Source organism: Taudactylus pleione, unplaced genomic scaffold (genome assembly GCF_031769625.1).
Source record: "Taudactylus pleione unplaced genomic scaffold, aTauple2 ptg000473l, whole genome shotgun sequence".
NCBI lineage: Eukaryota > Metazoa > Chordata > Amphibia > Anura > Myobatrachidae > Taudactylus > Taudactylus pleione.
Genome location: NW_028284875.1, coordinates 9,987,834 through 10,007,781, shown reverse-complemented (window position 1 = coordinate 10,007,781; position 19,948 = coordinate 9,987,834). Strand labels below are relative to the sequence as shown.

The window sequence follows — 19,948 nt, the reverse complement described above, 5'->3', positions numbered from 1 at the left end:
AGTGAAACATTTAAATTAGTCTTGATATTGTTATATGATTAGGTTAATGCAGATACAGTAAGTTCACAGTAAGTTGTATTCATTAATTTGCAATTACTATTTTTTCTCCCGTAGAATTTACTTTTTAGAAAGAAAATGTTTTATAAAGTTAAGATTCCAGATTGGAAGTCCATATTAAATCGCTTACATGGGGCCGTATTCAATTAGAAACGAAAAGCCGAGATCCGCGAAACGAAAAGCAGAGATCTGCGAAATAGTATTGCCAATTGCAACTTTCGCCAGGCGGAAACTTAAGTACGTATTCAATTCCATATGCTTTTCGCGTACGCGGAAACGCAATGCAATGTATTAGGCGAAAAGATTTGCCTCTAAATAGCAGGAGAAAAGAAGTGTTACATTTTATTTAGGGGTGCAAAGTTGGGGAAACCACTCAGAACCCTTGGAACAGGCCACCAAAGGACAACTGCATCAAAAAATCCCTAAAAAAAAAGTAAGGGTCACCCCTAAAAAGTAGTTTGAATTTGGGGGCAAAAAGTAAAAAGTGGGGGTACTAACATAAAAAGTAACGAAAAAGACTTTTTGGGGGTCTGCGAGTATGGGTGAGGTGTTTTTTTGATTGCAGGTATTTGCTAAAGGTGCGTTTTTTACGTTTTTTTTAACTTCACTTTTGCGATTTTTAAATATGCTAGCACCCATTTTCAGGTACCCCAAATTTGACAGGACTACTTATTTTCTCAAAAAAATACTGCTTTATGCTATTCTTCACCACTTGTGCAAATATGCTAATTAGAGGCAATTGTACCAACTTAAGTACACCTAACAGTTTAATTCTGGCTAATCGGGCACTACTACTTTGATCTCCAATGTTTCTGCATTTCTTTGGGGGGGTTCAGGCTCATTTCCCCGATTCTGACACCACTTTTTGCCTGCTTTGACTTCGCATGTCTCCATTTTCACGTCTTTTTGAATTGAATAGGGCGAATCGTGGGTATGTGCATGTTAAGTTTACACTAAAATATGCAATGTAGGTGAAAAGTCCAGCAGATGAAACTTAATCGCACATTCGAAACTATTGAATACGGCCCTTAATGTTAATCAGAAATATAAATTCAACATTGTGAAACATAATAATTTAGTATATGAGATGTGCTGAATGTGGGAGGATATCACACAAGGACATATTTCTTACCTAATATAAAAAGAACAATCCGTCCAGTGTACTGGGAAAGTTTTCCAAAGAGCAAGGAACAAACGGAGCTTGTTGCTCCACCGCAAATCATCACATATCCCACAAAATGTATCCCCAAAGTACAGGTAACATAAGCCTGCAAAAAGTAATAACAATATATGCACTATATATAAAAGACCGCAAAAGAAACCACTCCAGGAGTTCATAACCTGAGAGGTCTAATTAATGTTCAATTCCCAGGTCATGTGCAGCACAGTAAGTAGATAATTATTAATAAGGTTTTAATATTATTTCATGCAAGCACATTATTTCCAGAACTCTTTTTAATTAACAAACAAAAATAATATTTTTTGTTATATGTTCTAAAGCTGAATCCGATGATATAGTATATGCCTTCCCTATACTACACCCCCCCCCCCCACAGATTGCAATATGTATATGTATTTTCTTCTTATTTAGGTTAAAGCAGTACATTTTGGTGAGTCTTCTGTTTCTGTTCTCCAATTCTAGTGGCTCGTTATAACTAACTTTAGTGGCTACTGTGAGTTAAAGAAGAGACATTATCAAAATTTGCATTTTAAAATGTGATGTAAAATTAAATATAAATACAGTTTTTCTTTTATTAGAAGAAAAAATATTAGCAGCTATATCTATATAGCAGTAATAGAATTCAAGTTTAGGAACATTTTAACTTTAATATATCATATTTCTTATATTTTACAGATTATGGGCCTGATTCACTATGGATCGCTTTTGCGATCGCATGCAGATCTGCTCCGAAAATATACCAATGTTTACAGACACCCACTTCCGCTATCTAACATCCGTAAGACCTCGAAAACCTGCGTATACATTGGTACCATCGAGTAACATCGGATCCTCACGCAGAATTACAGCAGGTCTGACATTACTCACAAATTGCAACTGTCATCGCACACAGTGAGTACTCACGCTGCATACAGATGGGTCCACATACATATAGCCTCCTGGCACATTAACCAGCCCTTCTTGTCCTGCCATGACTCAGTAGCACCAATCGTCATATAGTGCTTCTTTTACCTTCAAATGCGTCTTATTTGCACAAGGATGCGACTAGATAGCACAAGCAGCTTCTAGCGATTAAAATAATATACAGCATGCCCAGGGCTGGATTAAGGCCTGTGGGGGCCCCTGGGCAACAAATGTGTGGGGGCCCCTATATATATATATATATATGATACACACATATAGACACACTCATATATGCATATATATATATATATATATATATGTATATATACACACACACAAAGACATAGACACAGTACACAAATACATATATACATTACTTACTGCTTCAGATGCAGGGAAAGGCATATTGGCCAGCAGCAGCAGAAGAAGGCGGAGTCAAATACCGGGGGCCGGGCTTAATTGTGGGCCGTGCAAGGCGGCTCAGATGAAAAAAAAACACTTCATTTTGGGATTGGGGCCCGGGGACACTGGGCCTGATTCAGACCCGCTCACGAGCGCAGGGCGCTTGCAAGCGGGTCGATGGTGCCCTACTGCGCATGCGCACAATGGAGGGAGCTCCGTCGTGCGCATGCGCGAGACCCGGCTAGCGACGGGGTAGCCATCGCTCCGGGTCTCGCACCGAAGGGGGCGTGCTGTCGATGTTGATTGACAGCACGCCCCCTTTGGTGGGCGTGCCGGGGGCGTTGCTGCCAGACGGAGGCATTCCCATGGGAACACCTACCGTCTGAAGCCGGCCCCACTGACATCAGTAGTGATGTCAGTGAGATTGATTTTGGCTCTGATAGAGCCAAAATCACTCCAGGGCTTGCGGCAGTGAGACCCTACCGCAGGGTCTCCGTCGCAAGCCCGATGGTCGCGATGGTCTTGACCATCGCGACCATCATCATGGTCACCCACAGCTATGCGAGCATCCAAGAGGCCGCTCCATTTTCAGGTAGGAGGGCCCTGATTCAGAGCGAGCGCTCTGGTCAGAGCGTCCGGCTCTGAATCAGGCCCACTGTGTGGAGGCCCCCTATGTGTAGGGGCCCCGTTACAACCGCCCCTATCGCCCTCCCTATAATCCGGCACTGAGCATGCCTATGTTCTCTGTGTGTGACTACGGGTGTAACTGTATGCTAAACACTATGTTATAGTGTTACAGCCGCTGACACTATAGCTTAGAATTTAACATGCAGATGCATCGTTGTGCAAATAAGACGCATTTGAAGGTAAAAAGACGCTCTGCGCTAACGAGTCACAATGAGCTCCCACGTTATGCGTGGTGCGACTTGTAGCGCACGGAGAATAGATGTATGTGGGAACATCTGTATACCGTCACAGTGGCTAATTTATGCACACCCAGGAAACGGCATTCAAACGAACAGGCACGCCTGCGTTTCTCCAATCACTCCCCCGACACCACCCCCAAACGCTGACATCCCGTCCCTCTGTTGCAATTGCGATCCGTAATGAATCAGGCCCTATACTTTTGAGAAATGTTTGCAGGATCGATAAAAATAAATAAATAAAATGACCAGCACATCCCTAATACATGGAGTTTAGGTAATGTGACCATAGCAAAAGCACACATCCACATACCATATAGCAATTGTATTTCATATATACACCACATGGCTGCATACTTGCCTATACTAATAAGTAAGTACATTAGTTATGTTGTCATTAAAAGTCCAATTCTAAAAAGTAAAGTTGTAGTACCCAATTTAATGATTACATTGAATGCCCTCTGCTATAATGTAAAGTTCTATCAGTCTTATTGAGAGAAAGGCACTATATAAAGTAAATTATTATTATTCAGCAGCAGTTAAACAACAGGAAGTGGGGAAGTTGTTTATTTGGAATTTTGCTTTATTGAGCTAAAAAGTAGAGATAACCAAACCCACTGGAACTTACCGATTATGAATGGATACGAGCCATGGCTCAGGTTTTCCCGCCAGGCTCGGATTCTAAAATGAGGCAAAACGTCATCTCTCCAGCGTCAGATCTTGCATGTTTTGGATATGATATAAGTCTCTCCCGCTGTGATTTAGATGTCATTTCATAGCGGATGCCGGACGGAGAGTACAGTGTATGCACACATCCCAGAGCTTCTCCATACAGGGCAGCATTAGCTTCTTTTATTTACTGGTGTACTACAAACACAGCCCCCACAGCTCCTCCTAATATACAGGTCAGCCAACATTATATTATTTTATTTTACCAGTGTACACACACAGGACCTCATTCAGAGTCGGTCGAAGCGGCCGCACGGTCGTACGGGAAAAGGGGACGGATATTCAAATGATTCCCTCGTAAGTTGCGTCCCTAAGTTCGGATTGGTAGCTGGCCGACCAAGGGGAGGAAGCGGTCGGAATTAAAAAAAATACGCCGCCTTCTCGTACGCATTGCACGTCATCTCCGGGCATATAAGGATTAATCGAGACCATCGGGAACCATCGAAACTGGTCGTAGAGCTTAAGGTTGACCATACCCTCACTTAAGCTCTACGATCATGTCAGTGTAAAAACCTCCCATGTCACATGTGCCATGACGCTACTTTGTTAATTATGCACTCCCATAAACCGTATGCACTCCCATAAAACGCCGTTCGCATAATTAGGCACGCCTGCGTTCGGATCTCCACTCCCCCGTTTTCAAGCACCTTCCCCTGTTACCACCCACAAACGCCTCATTCTGTCACTCAAACTACCGACCTGGCTGTGTTCAAGGAGAGAGAAATTTCGGATCGTAGCGGCTAGCTTGCGCACGCGCATTGCGAACTTTACGCATGCGCAGTATAGCGAACATCGGTGGCGTACGACCGTGTGGCCACAACGACCGACTCTGAATGAGGTCCACAGCCCCCAGAGCTCCTCCTAAAATACAGGGAAGTCAGCATTATATTTTTTTACTGGTGCACACAGCCCCCAGAGCTCTACCTGATATAAAGGGCAATTATATTTTTTTTTACTGGTGCACATAGCCCCCAAAGCTCCTCCTAATATACAGGCAGCATTCATTGGCAATAATTAACCTTTTATTGGTGAATTGCACAGTCACACTGGTGTGCTAACTTAACTGCCCACAGTGAAGCCCAGAGCTCCTAATACAGGGCATACTTGCCTACTTTTGAAAAAGCATTTCAGGGAGATTGAGACAGCAACACCTATGAGTGCGGCGGTAAAGTGGACGTGTACTGCTACATCTGTGAGGCGTGTCATAAAATTGACTTATATCCAAATGTAAATGAGCCCCAAAGCAGTTAGTAGGATCTACTTGTATTGTTTTACAAGTGGTTCCATATAAGTGGCCACGAGAAACCTTATAACCAATGCAAGGAAATAGTACTGATGACCCCATTTGAATGTGTATATCTCTATACTTGCAAGTATATAACAGCTACATAGTCGGCGAAAGGTGCAATTAACCCTTGGTGCACACTGGCATTTTTTTCTCTGTCACTGCCCTCAGTGCAGCCCAGAACTCCTAATACCTTTTATTGGTGCACATTGGTGCCTGCAAAAGTTTTTTTGTGTGCCACCAGTACTATAATATAAAGAACAGTGATTCACAGCAGTGTGTAAAAAAATATATATATATAAAAAAAACTTTGGTGTGTTCAGGGCCAGGCCGTGCCACTCTGGTAATAATATAAGTGCTGTGTGAGTCACAGTGTGAAGTTGTTGTAAACTGTTAAAAAACAGATAAAAGTTTTGTTATTATGTAAAAAGGCTTGTTCAGGGTCAGGACGTAGTATCGCATTAATAACAAAAGCGCTGTGTGAGTCGCAGTATGAAGTTATTGTCAATTGTTAAAAAACAGAAATAAAGGTGGTTTTTTTGTAAAACGTGTGCGTGATCATTGGGTATTGCGCTGTAAATATTATAAAATAACGTTTAGTGGTTGCAATCCACCGTTAATATCAGCGCTGTGTGCACAGTAATTTGTTTTGTAAAATGTGTGTGTGTTCACTGGGCAGTGCGCTGTAAATGTTAAAAAATAATGTATAGTAGGTGCAGTCCACCGTTAATATCAGCGCTTGTGGCTCACAGTGTGAAGTGGTTGTCATTTGTTAAAGAAATTAAAACATTTTTTTTAAATAAAAGTTGTGTGTTTTCAGGGCCAGGCAGTGGCACTGTGTTACAATAATGCTCAGTAGGTGCCATGCCACAACGTTAATAATGTTAGCGCTGTGTGACTCGCAATGTGAAGTGGTTGTCATTTAAAAAAAAAACATAAAACTTAGAATTATGGAGCATATTTAGAATCACTCAGTAATATGCAAAAGATAATTTAATAGCCTATGCACAACAGTCAACAGAAATGCTTGCAAGCTTGTAGATCATGGATAAGCAGAACATTTCTCTGCTTCTGGACTACAAAAAAAGTAGTATTATTCATCATTCCCAGACTCTCTGCTACACCTCATAAATGTACTACAGGGGTGTGTTGCCCTATTAAGGGGAAGGGGGGGTACTATGGCCAGTAGGTCAGCCTCCCATTATCAGGGCCGCACAGGGCACCACAGGCAAGGGGGCGCTGCTTGGGCCTGTCAAATTTCTGTTTATTATCATTCTCACTTGTAGCTTCCTCTTATTTCATCCCCAGCATCTCCTGGCCTCCTGTATCTCTTTCCTGGCCCTTCCCCATGAGGCCATTCCCCTTTTTTGGGTGCATTATATCCCTTTGAATAATGAGGGGGCGCCAAAAAGTCTAGTTACGTATTGTTAGTATAAGTTTTAAATAGGCTGATTTGGAGTTAACTCTGCAGTGCAACTATTCATTTTCTCGGCTTCTATTTCAACCTTTGTGAGGAATTCTTGACTATTAACATTGTATTCTTTTATGGCTTTAAATTTAAATTTTCTCAATCAATAAATCAATTCTAATTATTTAATCAATGAATGAATCAATCAGTTAATTAATGCACTACTTTAATCTGTTTTGGGTGCTTGTTTTTTAATTTAATTTTCCACTTCTCTTATTTGTTTTTTTTTCAATCAATTAGTCAGTTCATAAATCACTATTCCACTACATACTCCACCTCCATTTCCCTGTACTGCCCTCCAGCCTCTGATCTATTTCTTGATTAATGAAAACATTCTTGATTTCTATGGGGTTGTATAGAGTATTAAACAGCCATCCTGTCTGCCACTGCTGTGTGGCAATGTTTCATAGATGGGCTATAGTCTTTTAAACTGTTGTGTGTTTGTGCTGCTGCTCTATTGCTTAGTTTAGCCAGCCAGCCTTTGACCAATATTGGTGAACAATATTGTGAGCTGTGAGGTGGTTAAAATTAATTGGAAATAAATGTTATTGATGGTAATATTACTGTAGGAACAAAAACGGGCCCAAATTTCAGGATTTTAGGTGTTTTTATCAATCTTTGAAAAAAATACAGATCCAAAACAAAAACACGTGGGTGTGGGTTTGGCAAAACCAAACCAAAACACAACTATGAATCAGGACCAAAACATAGGGATTGGCATATATCTCTACTGAAAAGGATCAGAAGGAGCACAAACTGGGCCGATGCAGAGTAAATACTAGACCAGTTTGCATAGTGTATATTTTATTGTTTCTTTCTGCAGATGCTCAGAAAACATGCATATCTGTCAGTGTAGAAGGCTGGATCTGCCCACCTGTGCTTGGAAAAGCAGAATTGGGGACGGAATGGTTGTTGTCACTTATATAAAAATCAGTGAGGGCATATACACCCAAATGCAACTCATACAAGGTGTAGCAGGTATTACCGCCGGACACATGGCCGGCGGTTCAAATCCTGACAGCAGCAGCCCATCAAGGGTGAAAATCCTGATCGTCCCTAAGGTAAGTATCGCTAACCTAATTCTTCCCCATAACCCTAACCCTCCCTTAGGGGTGCCTAACCCTAACCTCCCCACCAAGTGCCTAAACCTAATCCCCCCTCTAAGTGCCTAAACCTAACCCCTCCTTCCCCGCTGCCTAAACCTACGTCCACCGGGGGGGTGCCTAACCCAAACCTCCGCCCGGGGGTGCCTAACCCTAACCCCCCTTCCCCTAGCCGAAACCTAACCCTCCCAGGGGGTGCCTAACCCTTATTCCCGCCGGGTGCCCTAAACCTAACCCCTCCCCCACAGCTGCCAGAGCCCAGCGCCCACCTTCATTTGGAATGCCGGGCGTCCGTCTTCTGGCATCTGTTTAATGACAGGCATCGAGTTTTTGACACCTGTCATTAGTACCACGCCAGGACTAGAAAGGCTGGAAGCCCGTGGTCAGCATTTAGACCGTCGGCTTCCAAACTACATCCCCTCATACATCCCGATCGTCCCTAAGGTAAGTATCGCTAACCTAATTCTTCCCCATAACCCTAACCCTCCCTTAGGGGTGCCTAACCCTAACCTCCCCACCAAGTGCCTAACCCTAATCCCCCCTCTAAGTGCCTAAACCTAACCCCCCCTTCCCCGCTGCCTAAACCTACGTCCACCGGGGGTGCCTAACTCTAACCTCCCCCGGGGGTGCCTAACCCTAACCCCTCTTCCCCTAGCCTAAACCTAACCCTCTCAGGGGGTGCCTAACCCTAAGTCCCACCGGGAACCCTAAACCTAACCCCTCCCTCACAGCTGCCTGAGCTCAGCGCCCACATTCATTCGGTATGCCGGGCATCGGTCTTCTGGCATCTGGTTAATGACAGGTGTTGAGTTTTTGACACCTGTAATTAGTACCACGCTGGGATTAGAAAGGCTGGAAGCCGGTGGTCGGCATTTAGACCGTCGGCTTCCAAACTACATCCCCTCATACAAACAGAAATTGTGCACATATGTGCTTGTTAGGAGGCATATCTTTTGCATGTGTTACAGGGCAGATACAAGTACATGCTGATGATGATGATGATTAGACATGTTTGAAATGTACATGGATCTCTATATGGGCAAAACATGATATTTTTATGTGCGTTGTTTCGCTTATGCCCAGAGCATTGCATGTATGGAACTAAATCATGCTTTTCTACTCTCCCAGAACCTTCCGGAGGCACCTAATTTTTCGTGTAACACTCCGCACCTCTGGAAGAGTAGGCACTTCTCCTGCATCTCACCCACTGAAGTGGGCAGAATGGGGAGAATTTTTCCGGTCTGCGTGTAGGGGCGGAGCTTAGTTACGCAATTTTATTGGAATTGCATCATTTAGCCCTGTCCCCTATTTAAATAGGCAGTATTCGTAGCAATTTATCGCAAGGGAGTGAGACTTAGGGGTAAATTCAATTGGGCGCAAGGTTTTGCGAGGAAAAAACCTTGTGCCCCTCGCGGCCAATTTCGGAATCCCGCGGGTATGCGCGCTCCCGATACCCGAGGGATTCAATTAAAAAACAGTGGATGCGGGGTTTTCATCACTGAAAACCCCGCGCCGCGTAAATTAAAAAAAAAGAAAAGTCACTTACCTGCCCGGGTCCCCGCGGCTCCCGGCGGCCTCCCCTCTCTCTTCTTACTGGAGAGGGGGCTGCTGGGAGTCCCGGGGGCTGATGGGAGGAGCAAGGGCTGCTGGGAGATGTAGTTCTCCCAGCGCCAATTCCGGGGGGCCACACAAGCACTGCGGGGGCACACACACACACACACTCATGCACACACACACACTCAAACACACACACACTCTCAAACACACTTACATACAGCACACACACTGACATACTCACCGCTGCTGCAAAAGAGCCGGCTCCCGACGCAGGATGAAGAAGATGAGAAGACAGCGCTGCAGAAGGTAAGTAATTAAGGACTAATTAAGCTAAATGGATACTTCCAATTGCTTAATTAGTCCTCTGGGGGGGCGCCGCGGGGGAGTCAGAGCAAGTCCCGGTGATTTTTCCTGAAATCATCGATTTCAGGAAAAATCAGGCTTGCTCAGGAGGTGCGCAAAAAAAAACCTCCCGGCGCGTGTTTTAAAACAAAACACGCACCTAATAGAATAGCAAAAAACCCGCACCTGCAGGGAAAATCTCGCAGGTGCGGGTTTTTTGCTTTTCACGCAGCCTATTGAATATGCCCCTTAATGATGCAAAAAGTATGGCCCCGCCCCTCAGCATCAACAACCTGCTTCTCCACCCTGGGCTTCTTCCAGGGAGGAAACAGAAGAAGTAGGTAAGCACTTGTACCAGTCATACCTTGATGCAAAGAGATGCATCCAAAAACATAAATATCTCTGTATATGCCATGCATAACTCTGCATAACCTCGATTTCTGTCTACATGCCCTCGACACACCCTTACTATATGTCTTTTGTCGCAGCTAGATAATTGGCTGAGAGAGGATCGGTTTAAAATTAGATCGGGACGATGTCATTTTGCAATTGGCAATGAGACGCCACTTTGCGACTGGCCGCCCAGCGCCATGTTAGTGAAACTTGCCCATATAAGTACATACGGCGATGCTATTATTTAGTGTCGTGCGATTCCCACGCAATAGAAAGAAGTTAAAAGTCCTCACCATGTAAATACAGACAGTCATTAAAACATATCAAATGATTAACCCTGCAAAACACGTACATTGGTGTACTCCACAAAACACATAGTCACACAACGCTAACTAGCGTCTTTTCTCAATTCCAGAATACTTACACACTGCACACTTACATAAAAGGTTCCCTAGCATTAAAGTGTAATATTCAAGGTTAATGCATTAATTATTAATTTTGTGTAATAAAGGTTATTTGATATCTAAGGTTTAGTACATGGTAAGCAGATCGTGTTTGGTGTTGTACTGATCTACTGCGTCTCAACAGATTTCCAGTATCATCGGTGAGAGGATCGCAACATGCGTCTGCAAACTATGGACTATAGAGAGTTAAAACATTAAAATGTACTCTGTAATGTTAGCAGCTTAGATTAGCATGCAGCGGGAAAAAGGACACAAAGGGTTGTTAGAGGCTCTATGTGTCCATTCGAATTGACCTATGAACTATCCTGTAACAGAATCACCTTTAAGAAGAACCAATGGAATCATGTCAAACTTGTCTATTGTATAGCCTATCCCTATAAGAGTATATATGTGCGCTCTCTGACCCCAGTCTTGAGTTTTCTTGCTGTGCTGTTGACGGAGGTTTCTATTGCTGATGCCGGTATCTGGGCCCAGAGCGCGTGCGTATGTAACAACTGTATCTTGGGTCTGTATGATTTATTTGCACTAATTGTCTTTAGATCACAGCGTGTAACCATCTGTTTTTATATTGAATAATAAAGTTTTGTGCTTTGGAACTACATTCAAAGTCTGAAAGCATTTATTTACTGTGCGACTCATTACGCTAAATTGCGACAATTTTAGAAGGTATAGGCAGGATTTTAGAAGGTATAGACAGGATTGCATAGAGGTTTTAATTAGGTATCCATAATTTGTAAGAATGCCCCATTGCCAAAAAGTTATGCCCACTTAGCCTTTCAAGTAGGATATGACTCTGAATTGCATTAGATGGGTGCTCTTAGTGCTGGTGCACACTAGGGATGAGCGGGTTCATATTTCTGAAATCCGAACCCCCCGAGCCCCCCCGGTCCGAGTCGGGAACCGAGTTTGGCTCGGGTTTTCCCGCCTGACTCGGAACTGAATTTGAGGCAAAACGTCATCATCCCGCCTTCCGGATCTTGCAGGTTTTTGATTCTATAAAAGGTCCCCGTGTCGGCGCCATTTTTCACTCCAGCTGTGGACAGTGAAGAGGGAGGGTGGGAGCTAGGGCTGGCTGGGCTGTGTTGTGCTGCTGTTGTCCATAGGGGCTGTGTCCACTCAGTCCATAGGGGCTGACTGGTCTGTATTGTGCTGCTGTTGTCCATAGGGGCTAGCTGGGCTGTGTTGTGCTGCTGTCATAGGGGCTGGCTGGGCTGTGTTGTGCAGTCAGTTGTCCATAGGGGCTGTATCCACTCCAAAGTCTATAGGGGTTGGCTGGACTGTGTTGTGCAGTGTCCCATAAAGGCTGTAGTCCTAAAGGGGTGCTGTAGTGTTGTCCAGGGGGTGATCTGTCCATCAGGGGTGCTCCCCCAAAGTGCACTCCAAAATAAATACATATTTTTTTTCTGTGTTTGTGAATTGTGTGCGCAGCAGCCGCACGTGCATCAACAAAGTAGCTCCAAGCGTGCGCCTGTGCCATAAATCAAGGGCCAGCTGGCTTGTCATTAAAGGGTGGTGTAACCCCCAAAGTGTACTCCAAACAAAAAAAATTCTGTGTTTGTGAATTGTGTGTGCAGTAGCCGCACGTGCATCAACAAAGTACTGTAGCACCAAGCGTGCGCCTGTGTCACAAGTAAAGGGGCAGCTGGTTCATCTGTTAAAGGGTGGTGTAATCCCCAAAGTGCACTCCAAACAAAATAAACATTTTTTTTTCTGTGTTTGTGAATTGTGTGCACTGTAGCCGCACGTGCATCAACAGTGTGCGCCTGTGTCATAAATCAAGGGCCGGCTGGCTTGACCGTTAAAGGGTGCTGTAACCCCCAAAGTGAACTACAAACAAAATAAAAAAATATTTTCTGTGTTTGTGAATTGTGTGCACTGTGATTGCATGTGCATCAACAAAGGAGCAGCGCCAAGCATGCACCTGTGTCCCATAAGTAAAGGGCTGGCAAGCTCATCTCTTAAAGGGTGCTGTAACCCCCAAAGTGCACTCCAACAAAAATAAAAAATAATTTTCTGTGTTTGTGAATTGTGTGCATTGTGGCTGCACGTGCATCAACAAAGGAGCAGCGCCAAGCGTGCGCCTGTGTCCCATAAGTAAAGGGCTGGCTGGCTCATCTCTTAAAGGGTGGTGTAACCCCCAAAGTGCACGCCAACAAAAATAAAAAATAATTTTCTGTGTTTGTGAATTGTGTGCATTGTGGCTGCACGTGCATCAACAAAGGAGCAGCGCCAAGCAAGTGCCTGTGTCCCATAAGTAAAGGGCCAGCTGGCTCATCTCTTAAAGGGTGGTGTAACCCCCAAAGTGCACTCCAAAAAAAATAAAAAATTATTTTCTGTGTTTGTGAATTGTGTGCACTGTGGCTGCACGTGCATCAACAGAGGAGCAGCGCCAAGCGTGCGCCTGTGTCCCATAAGTAAAGGGGGTGGCTGGCTCATCTCTTAAAGGGTGGTGTAACCCATAAAGTGCACTCCAAAAAAATTAAAAAGATATTTTCTGTGTTTGTGAATTGTGTGCACTGTGGCTGCACGTGCATCAACAGAGGAGCAGCGCCAAGCGTGCGCCTGTGTCCCATAAGTAAAGGGGGTGGCTGGCTCATCTCTTAAAGGGTGCTGTACCCCATAAAGTGCACTCCAAAAAAATTAAAAAGTTATTTTCTGTGTTTGTGAATTGTGTGCACTGTGGCTGCACGTGCATCAACAAAGGAGCAGCGCCAAGCGTGCGCCTGTGTCCCATAAGTAAAGGGCCGGCTGGCTCATCTCTTAAAGGGTGGTGTAACCCCCAAAGTGCACTCCAAATTTTTTTTTAAATTCCTCTTTTTTGTTTTGTGAATTGTGTGCGCTGTAGCCACATGTCCATCAACAAAAGAGCAGCGCCAAGCGTGCGCCTGTGTCATAAGTCTGTTAAAGGGTGGTGTAACCCCCAAAGTGCACTCCAAAAAAAATAAAAAATTCTTCATTTCTGTGTTTGTGTGCACCTTAGCCACATGTATATATCAATATAACATAAATGGAGGACCAAACTTTGTCCCCTAAAAATAAAATAGGGGAAGATCAAGAACCACTTCCTCCTAGTGCTGAAGCTGCTACCACTAGTCATGACATAGACAATAAAATGCCATCAACGTCGTCTGCCAAGGTCGATGCCCAATGTCATAGTAAGGGGATTAAAGGGCATATAAAATCCCAAATGACAAAGTTCAGGAAAATGACCTTAAAATAAAACATTTAAATCATCTGAGGAGAAACGTAAACTTGCCAATATGCCATTTACAACACGGAGTGGCAAGGAACGGCTAAGGTCTTTCCCTATGTTCATGACTAGTGGTTCAGCTTCACATGACGATGGAAGCCCTCCTCCTGCTACAAAAATCAAATGAGTTAAGCTGGCAAAAGCACAGCGAAGAACTGTGCGTTCTAAGAAGATATCACAAATCCCCAAGGAAAGTCCAAGTGTGGTGGCGGTTGTGATACCTGACCTTCCCAGCACTGGACGGGAAAAGGTGGCTCTTTCCACCATTTGCACGCCCTCTGCAAGTGCTGAAAGGAGCACCCACAGTCCACTTGCTGATATGCAAATTGAAGAGATCACTGTTGAAGTACAACAGGATGAGGATACTGGTGTAGCTGGCGCTGAGGAGGAAGTTGGCCAGGATGATTATGATGGTGATGTGGTTTGTTTAAATCAGGCTCCGGGGGAGACAGTTGTTGTCCGTAGGATGAAAAAGACCATCACGGTCATGCCTGGGCAGAAGACCGAACATTCCACCTCCTTGGTCTGGCAATATTTCTATCCAAATCCGGACAACAACTGTCTTGCCATATGTACCATATGTAAAGGTGAAATAAGAAGGGGTAGGGACATTAACCACCTAGGAACATCCTCCCTTATACGTCACCTGCAGCGCGTTCATAAAAAGTTACTGTCAAGTTCAAAAACTTTGGCTAAGACCGTAAGCAGTCCAGGGACACCTAAATCCCTTTGTCCTGTTGTATACAAGCGCCTGCAAACCACACCGTCAACTCCCTCCTCGTCAATTTCCTCCTTAGTCAGGATCGGATGCCTATGTGATGTGTATGTGTGATGTGGTGTTTGTATTTGTATGTTTAGTGTGTATGATATATGTCTGTAATGTGTGGTGCAGGGATGTGGTCAGAATCCCGGAACATGGGATGCCAGAGCTTAGGATACCGGCGCTGTACCCCTTTAACTGTCAGAATCACAGCGCCGGCATCCCAAAGGTAAGTAGTGGGCTTAGGGGGAGGGTTAAAGGTTATGGTTAGGCACTAGGGGGAGGGTTGGGTTTAGGCACTGGGGAGGGAGGGTTAGAGTTAAGGTAGGGAGAGGGGCAGTGTCGGACTGAGGCATGAAGGGCCCACTGTGTAAATTCAGTGGTAGGGGCCCATGCCCATTAATAAAATCTTGATGTACAGTAGTTTATATAGAAGGAAACCAAGCCTCCATATTGATCAGTGGTTCTGCTCCTCCAGGTAATTGACCGTCTAGATAACAATCTATAATTTGAGGTCTGGAACCTGACACCTAGAAGAGGAGGGTGGGCCCACAGGCCATGGGGCCAACCGGGGATTTCCCCTGTACCCCTGTGGGCCAGTCCAACCCTGGAGAGGGGGAAGATTGAGTCACTACTCATGGGCTGGTGCTGTGTGCTTGCCCCCCAGGCTAAAATTCGCCAGCCAGCCCCTGTATCTAATTAAAAAAAGTGGTTGCAGGGTTTTCAGCGGCACATAAAAACATGAAGATGTATTTCTCCCAGCGCCGGTTCACTCACATACTCACCCTGCTCCAGAAGACCTGGCTCCCGATGCTGGAGGGAGAAGACACCACTTCGGAAGGTGAGTAATTAAGGACTATAGGGGAGATTTAATAAAGCTTGGAGAGAGATAAAATTGGAGATAAATAGCACCCTTCACTCACATACTCACCCTGCTCCAGAAGACCTGGCTCCCGACGCTGGAGGGAGAAGACACCACTTCAGAAGGTGAGTAATTAAGGACTATAGAGAGAGATAAAATTGGAGATAAATAGCACCCTTCACTCACATACTCACCCTGCTCCAGAAGACCTGGCTCCCGACGCTGGAGGGAGAAGACACCACTTCGGATGGTGAGTAATTAAGGACTATAGGGGAGATTTAATAAAGCTTGGAGAGAGATAAAATTAGAGATAAATAGCACCAACCAATCAGCTCCTAGCTGTCATTTTTCAAACACAGCCTGTAAAGTGACAGTTAGGAGCTGATTGTTTGGTACTATTTATCTCCAATTTCATCTATCTTCAAGCTTTATTAAAGCGTCTTATTTTCAGTCCCTTAATTAAATAGCAAAACCCAGTGGCTGCGAGAAAAAATGCAATTGGATTCCCCCCTCTGTGTGGCCTAACAGTCGCTTTCACGTCTGCTGTGCACTTATTGTGACCACCACCCCAATAGGCTATATCAATTATCAGTACTTGCATCTCTGCAATATCCCCTGTTTCTGAAATTGTGGGCTATCCACAAGTAGATAGCGGGAAGAAATTGCAGGTATGAGTCATTAATAATAGGCAGGAAGCAGAGGTAATGTGCAGGAAAGGGAGTACAGACTGAGATGGGGAGAAATTCAGATGCAGTGCAGAGGGACATAGAAAAATGACAAGCATAGTCAGTGAGGCAGCCTACAAACCAATAAGAGAGAGAAGCAGAGGGATGTGAGCAACAAAAAATACTTAGAGAGACAATGGGGTCTATTCATGGAGCAGAGAAAAGTCCTGTTTTGTGTAAACAGGGCTTTTCTATGATTGGTGCAATTCACAGAGCGGATTACCGTGGAGTAGTTCATTACTTCTCCAGAGGCATCCCCGCTCCATGGCTGAATTGCATTGAATGCATCTCATTAGGATGGAAAGCCCTGCTTTCTGCTTCTCCTGAGTGTTCATATTCCCCATCTCAGGATAGCGTAATCTGAACACCGCACAAAGAGGGAAGGGAAGTTGCACCGGACACTGGCTCCGCCCCCTTGATGTTCCAACAGCCACTGCAGCCTCCCCTGAGCTCAGCTGCACACACATGCGCAGCCGAAGCCAGGACCGTCGGTCCCCTGGATACCGGATCGCATCGCCAGAAAAGTAAGCATATGTGAATTGCTAATGCAGTTTTCAGGGGTTGTACCGCATTCCACAAATGTACATCCCGCCCTATATATCCAATCGAAGTGTGATATTTGGTGAAAAGTAACAATTCAGTTTTCATTTTCTTTATGAATAGACCCCTGTGTCAATTATAAAGGAGACAGAGAATGACAATTCAGTGCCAGAGGTACAGCAGACAGCAGACAGTACAGAGGAAGCAGGAAAACAGAGAAAACAAACCTGCTGCTGCCACATAAGGCAGTCAGTACAGCTTGGCACCGGACTGTGCTTAAAGACCTGTCATTTTGTGTTAAATGTTAGTTCTCTATTGATTGAAGATATAAATCTTTTTCTAAGCACAGTCAGAGTTACAAAGGGAATTTATTTTTTAAATGAAATTATGTTTATATAAGCTTGTAATGCCACCTACTGTTCAAAACTGAATTACAATATTGAGGAAAATAATGTTACACAACATCCAATCTCTCTTACCTAGTTTTTCCCCAATAAATCTCAAGTCACTTTCCACAAAGTGTGAAGTGTGTTCTGCACAGACGTGCCCGTTACATAGATTGTAGGAACATACTGTAGCAATTTTCAGTTGAACATCTCATTTTTAAATCTTTAATGACTATACTGTACCAGTGGTTCCCAAACTTGGCGCCATGGCACCCTGGGGTGCCTCAGGACACTTGCAGGGTGCCTCAGGTTTTTGGTCCAGCACCAAATCAAATAATTTATGGTCAATGTAATGTAAATATGTGTACAAACAGAAGCTGAAACCTGTCTACAACCACATAACTGACCCTAAGGATGACAGGTCAGCACAATTTACTTCACTTTACAAACTTTTTTTCTGAATTTCTCAATAACAAATGTTTGACTTAGGGGTGCCGTGAAAACAATGCTGTTACTCTAGGGTGGCGTGATTCAAAAAAGTTTGGGAACCTCTGGACTATACAGTCATTTTTAAAGATTCAAATAAATTATACATTTTAGGGATGGCAGTAATTATTTTCTAATTATAACGCTAATTATACATTGTTATTCTAGTTTTCTGTTGCTCTATAGTGAGTAAATATATTTTTACTGTAAAATTGTTAGATAAAAATAGACAAAGAAAGTATTCTATTATTATTTTGTGATCAGGGGCGCCAAGAAGGGGGTACAAATTACCCGGGCCTGGGCTTGCTGGGGGAGCCCGATGGGGGCCCGGGTCCCGCACCGCTCCCCCCCCTTACATCACAGCAGCCCAGCACACGCTGCTGTGTGCTGGGCTACCCTGGAGAATGCTCACGGCTGCTAAGAAGCAGCCGCAGCAGTCTCCTATACCTGTGGGGGGAGCAATTAAGCTGATCGTGCCCCCCACTGGTTATGCGCTGGGCTGAGGGGGCTCACATGCCACCTTTTTTACCGGGGCCTGTTTGTGATATTTACCCCTAAGTGTATTCTGCTACTTTTAAAGTACATGTGGCCTATTAATCAAACTAAACAACTTGTTAAATCCTCTGAAAAAGTATTTGTTTCCAGAGAATTTGTGCATTGTTTAATATGAGTTAATATTATTGTGCCTTTAATTACAGCAGCTGAAACCTACAGAGGGAATCGGTATGCAATCCCGGTGGCGGTTTAGCTGCCGAATCAAATACCGACAGCGGCAGTCCGGCTGCTCGTAATCCGACAAGTAAAGGTAAGTAACCTAGTCCTCCCCTCTCCCTAAACCTAACCCTCTCCCCTCTCCCTAACCCTAACCCTCCTTTAGGGGTGCCTAAACCTAATCTCCCCCTTAGTGCCTAAGCCTAACTTCCCCCCAGGGGTGCCTAAACCTAATCTCCGATCTCCGCACCCTAAACCTTACCCCCCCTTCCCCTAGCCTAACCCTAACCTTCCTCTGGGGAGGTGCCAAACTCTAAGTCCCCGGGGGGTCCCTAAACCTAACCCCCCCATCCCCAGGCTAAGTGTTATACTTACCCGTCATAAGACGATCAGGATAGCGGGGCGTGGTCTTCCACCGTCGGGATTAAGATAGGCATTGGCATTTCAACGCCTATCTTAAGTACCTTGTCGGGCAGGACGAGTCAGGATTTAGACCGACGGCATTGCGTTCGTTGGTCTACTAACTACATCCCCCTACAGAGATAATGTGGCTTTAAAAGCACTATTTTGTAAGTTTAGTCCATATTCTCTTTTATTTCCCCAACAGAAAGTTTTTGCATTTTACATGTTTCTGGAGGGGTTGAGAGCAGGGGTATGGTATGACTTCTCAACATTCTGAAGGCTGGTATTCAGGATATCGATACCAGCACACCAACAAGTTCTCAATGTCGATAGTAAAAATGCTGACATGGTCATTAGGTCGACAATCAATATGTAGACATGTTTTAAGGTAGGCATGGTTAACATGTCGACACCAAAATGACAACATATTTTTTTTGGCCCTTTTAGCCTAACACTAACGCTAAACCTAACCATAACCATATCCCTAAACCTAACCATAACCCTGGAAAAAAAAATAAAACCCATATCTCAACATTTTGGTCGATATAAATGCCAATATTCTGAACATGTCATAATTTTAGCCATGTTGACCAAATGCATGTCTACATATTGATTGTCGACCTAATGACCATGTTGACATTCGGATTGTCGACATTCTGGTGTTGACTTTCTAAATGACGACCTTTTCAATATTGACAAGTCCACCGGACACCTGAGAGCTAGCATCGGTCAAAAGTTTCAGATGTAATTTATACCAAACTACCGTAAAGTGCATTTTATGTACACTAATATTAATTTAATAAAGACATTAGAATGTACAAATGTTGGACATGAAACTAAGGCCATCACAATATTCTATTTAAGAGCCGGTTTCAATTAGACGTGAAAAGCCGTAATCGGCAAAAAAGTTTCGCCTATTGCCGCTTTTCGCCTGTCTTCGACTTATCTCTTAATTCAATTCCAGAACTTTTTCGCCTAAGCGGAAACTCAATGCATTGTAATAGACAAAAAAGTTTCTCC

The 19,948-nt window shown here is 44.2% G+C and overlaps 1 protein-coding gene across 1 annotated transcript in view; it reads right to left on the bottom strand.

The window, feature by feature from the left end:
• LOC148503967 (N-acetylglucosamine transporter UNC93A-like) overlaps positions 1–19,948 on the bottom strand; it is a 125,040-nt gene that overhangs the window by 3,982 nt on the left and 101,110 nt on the right. Inside the window, exon 6 of the mRNA XM_088448994.1 lies at positions 1,190–1,325. Within this exon, the coding sequence (XP_088305120.1) occupies positions 1,190–1,325 (136 nt within the window). The remainder of the gene's footprint in view (positions 1–1,189; positions 1,326–19,948) is intronic.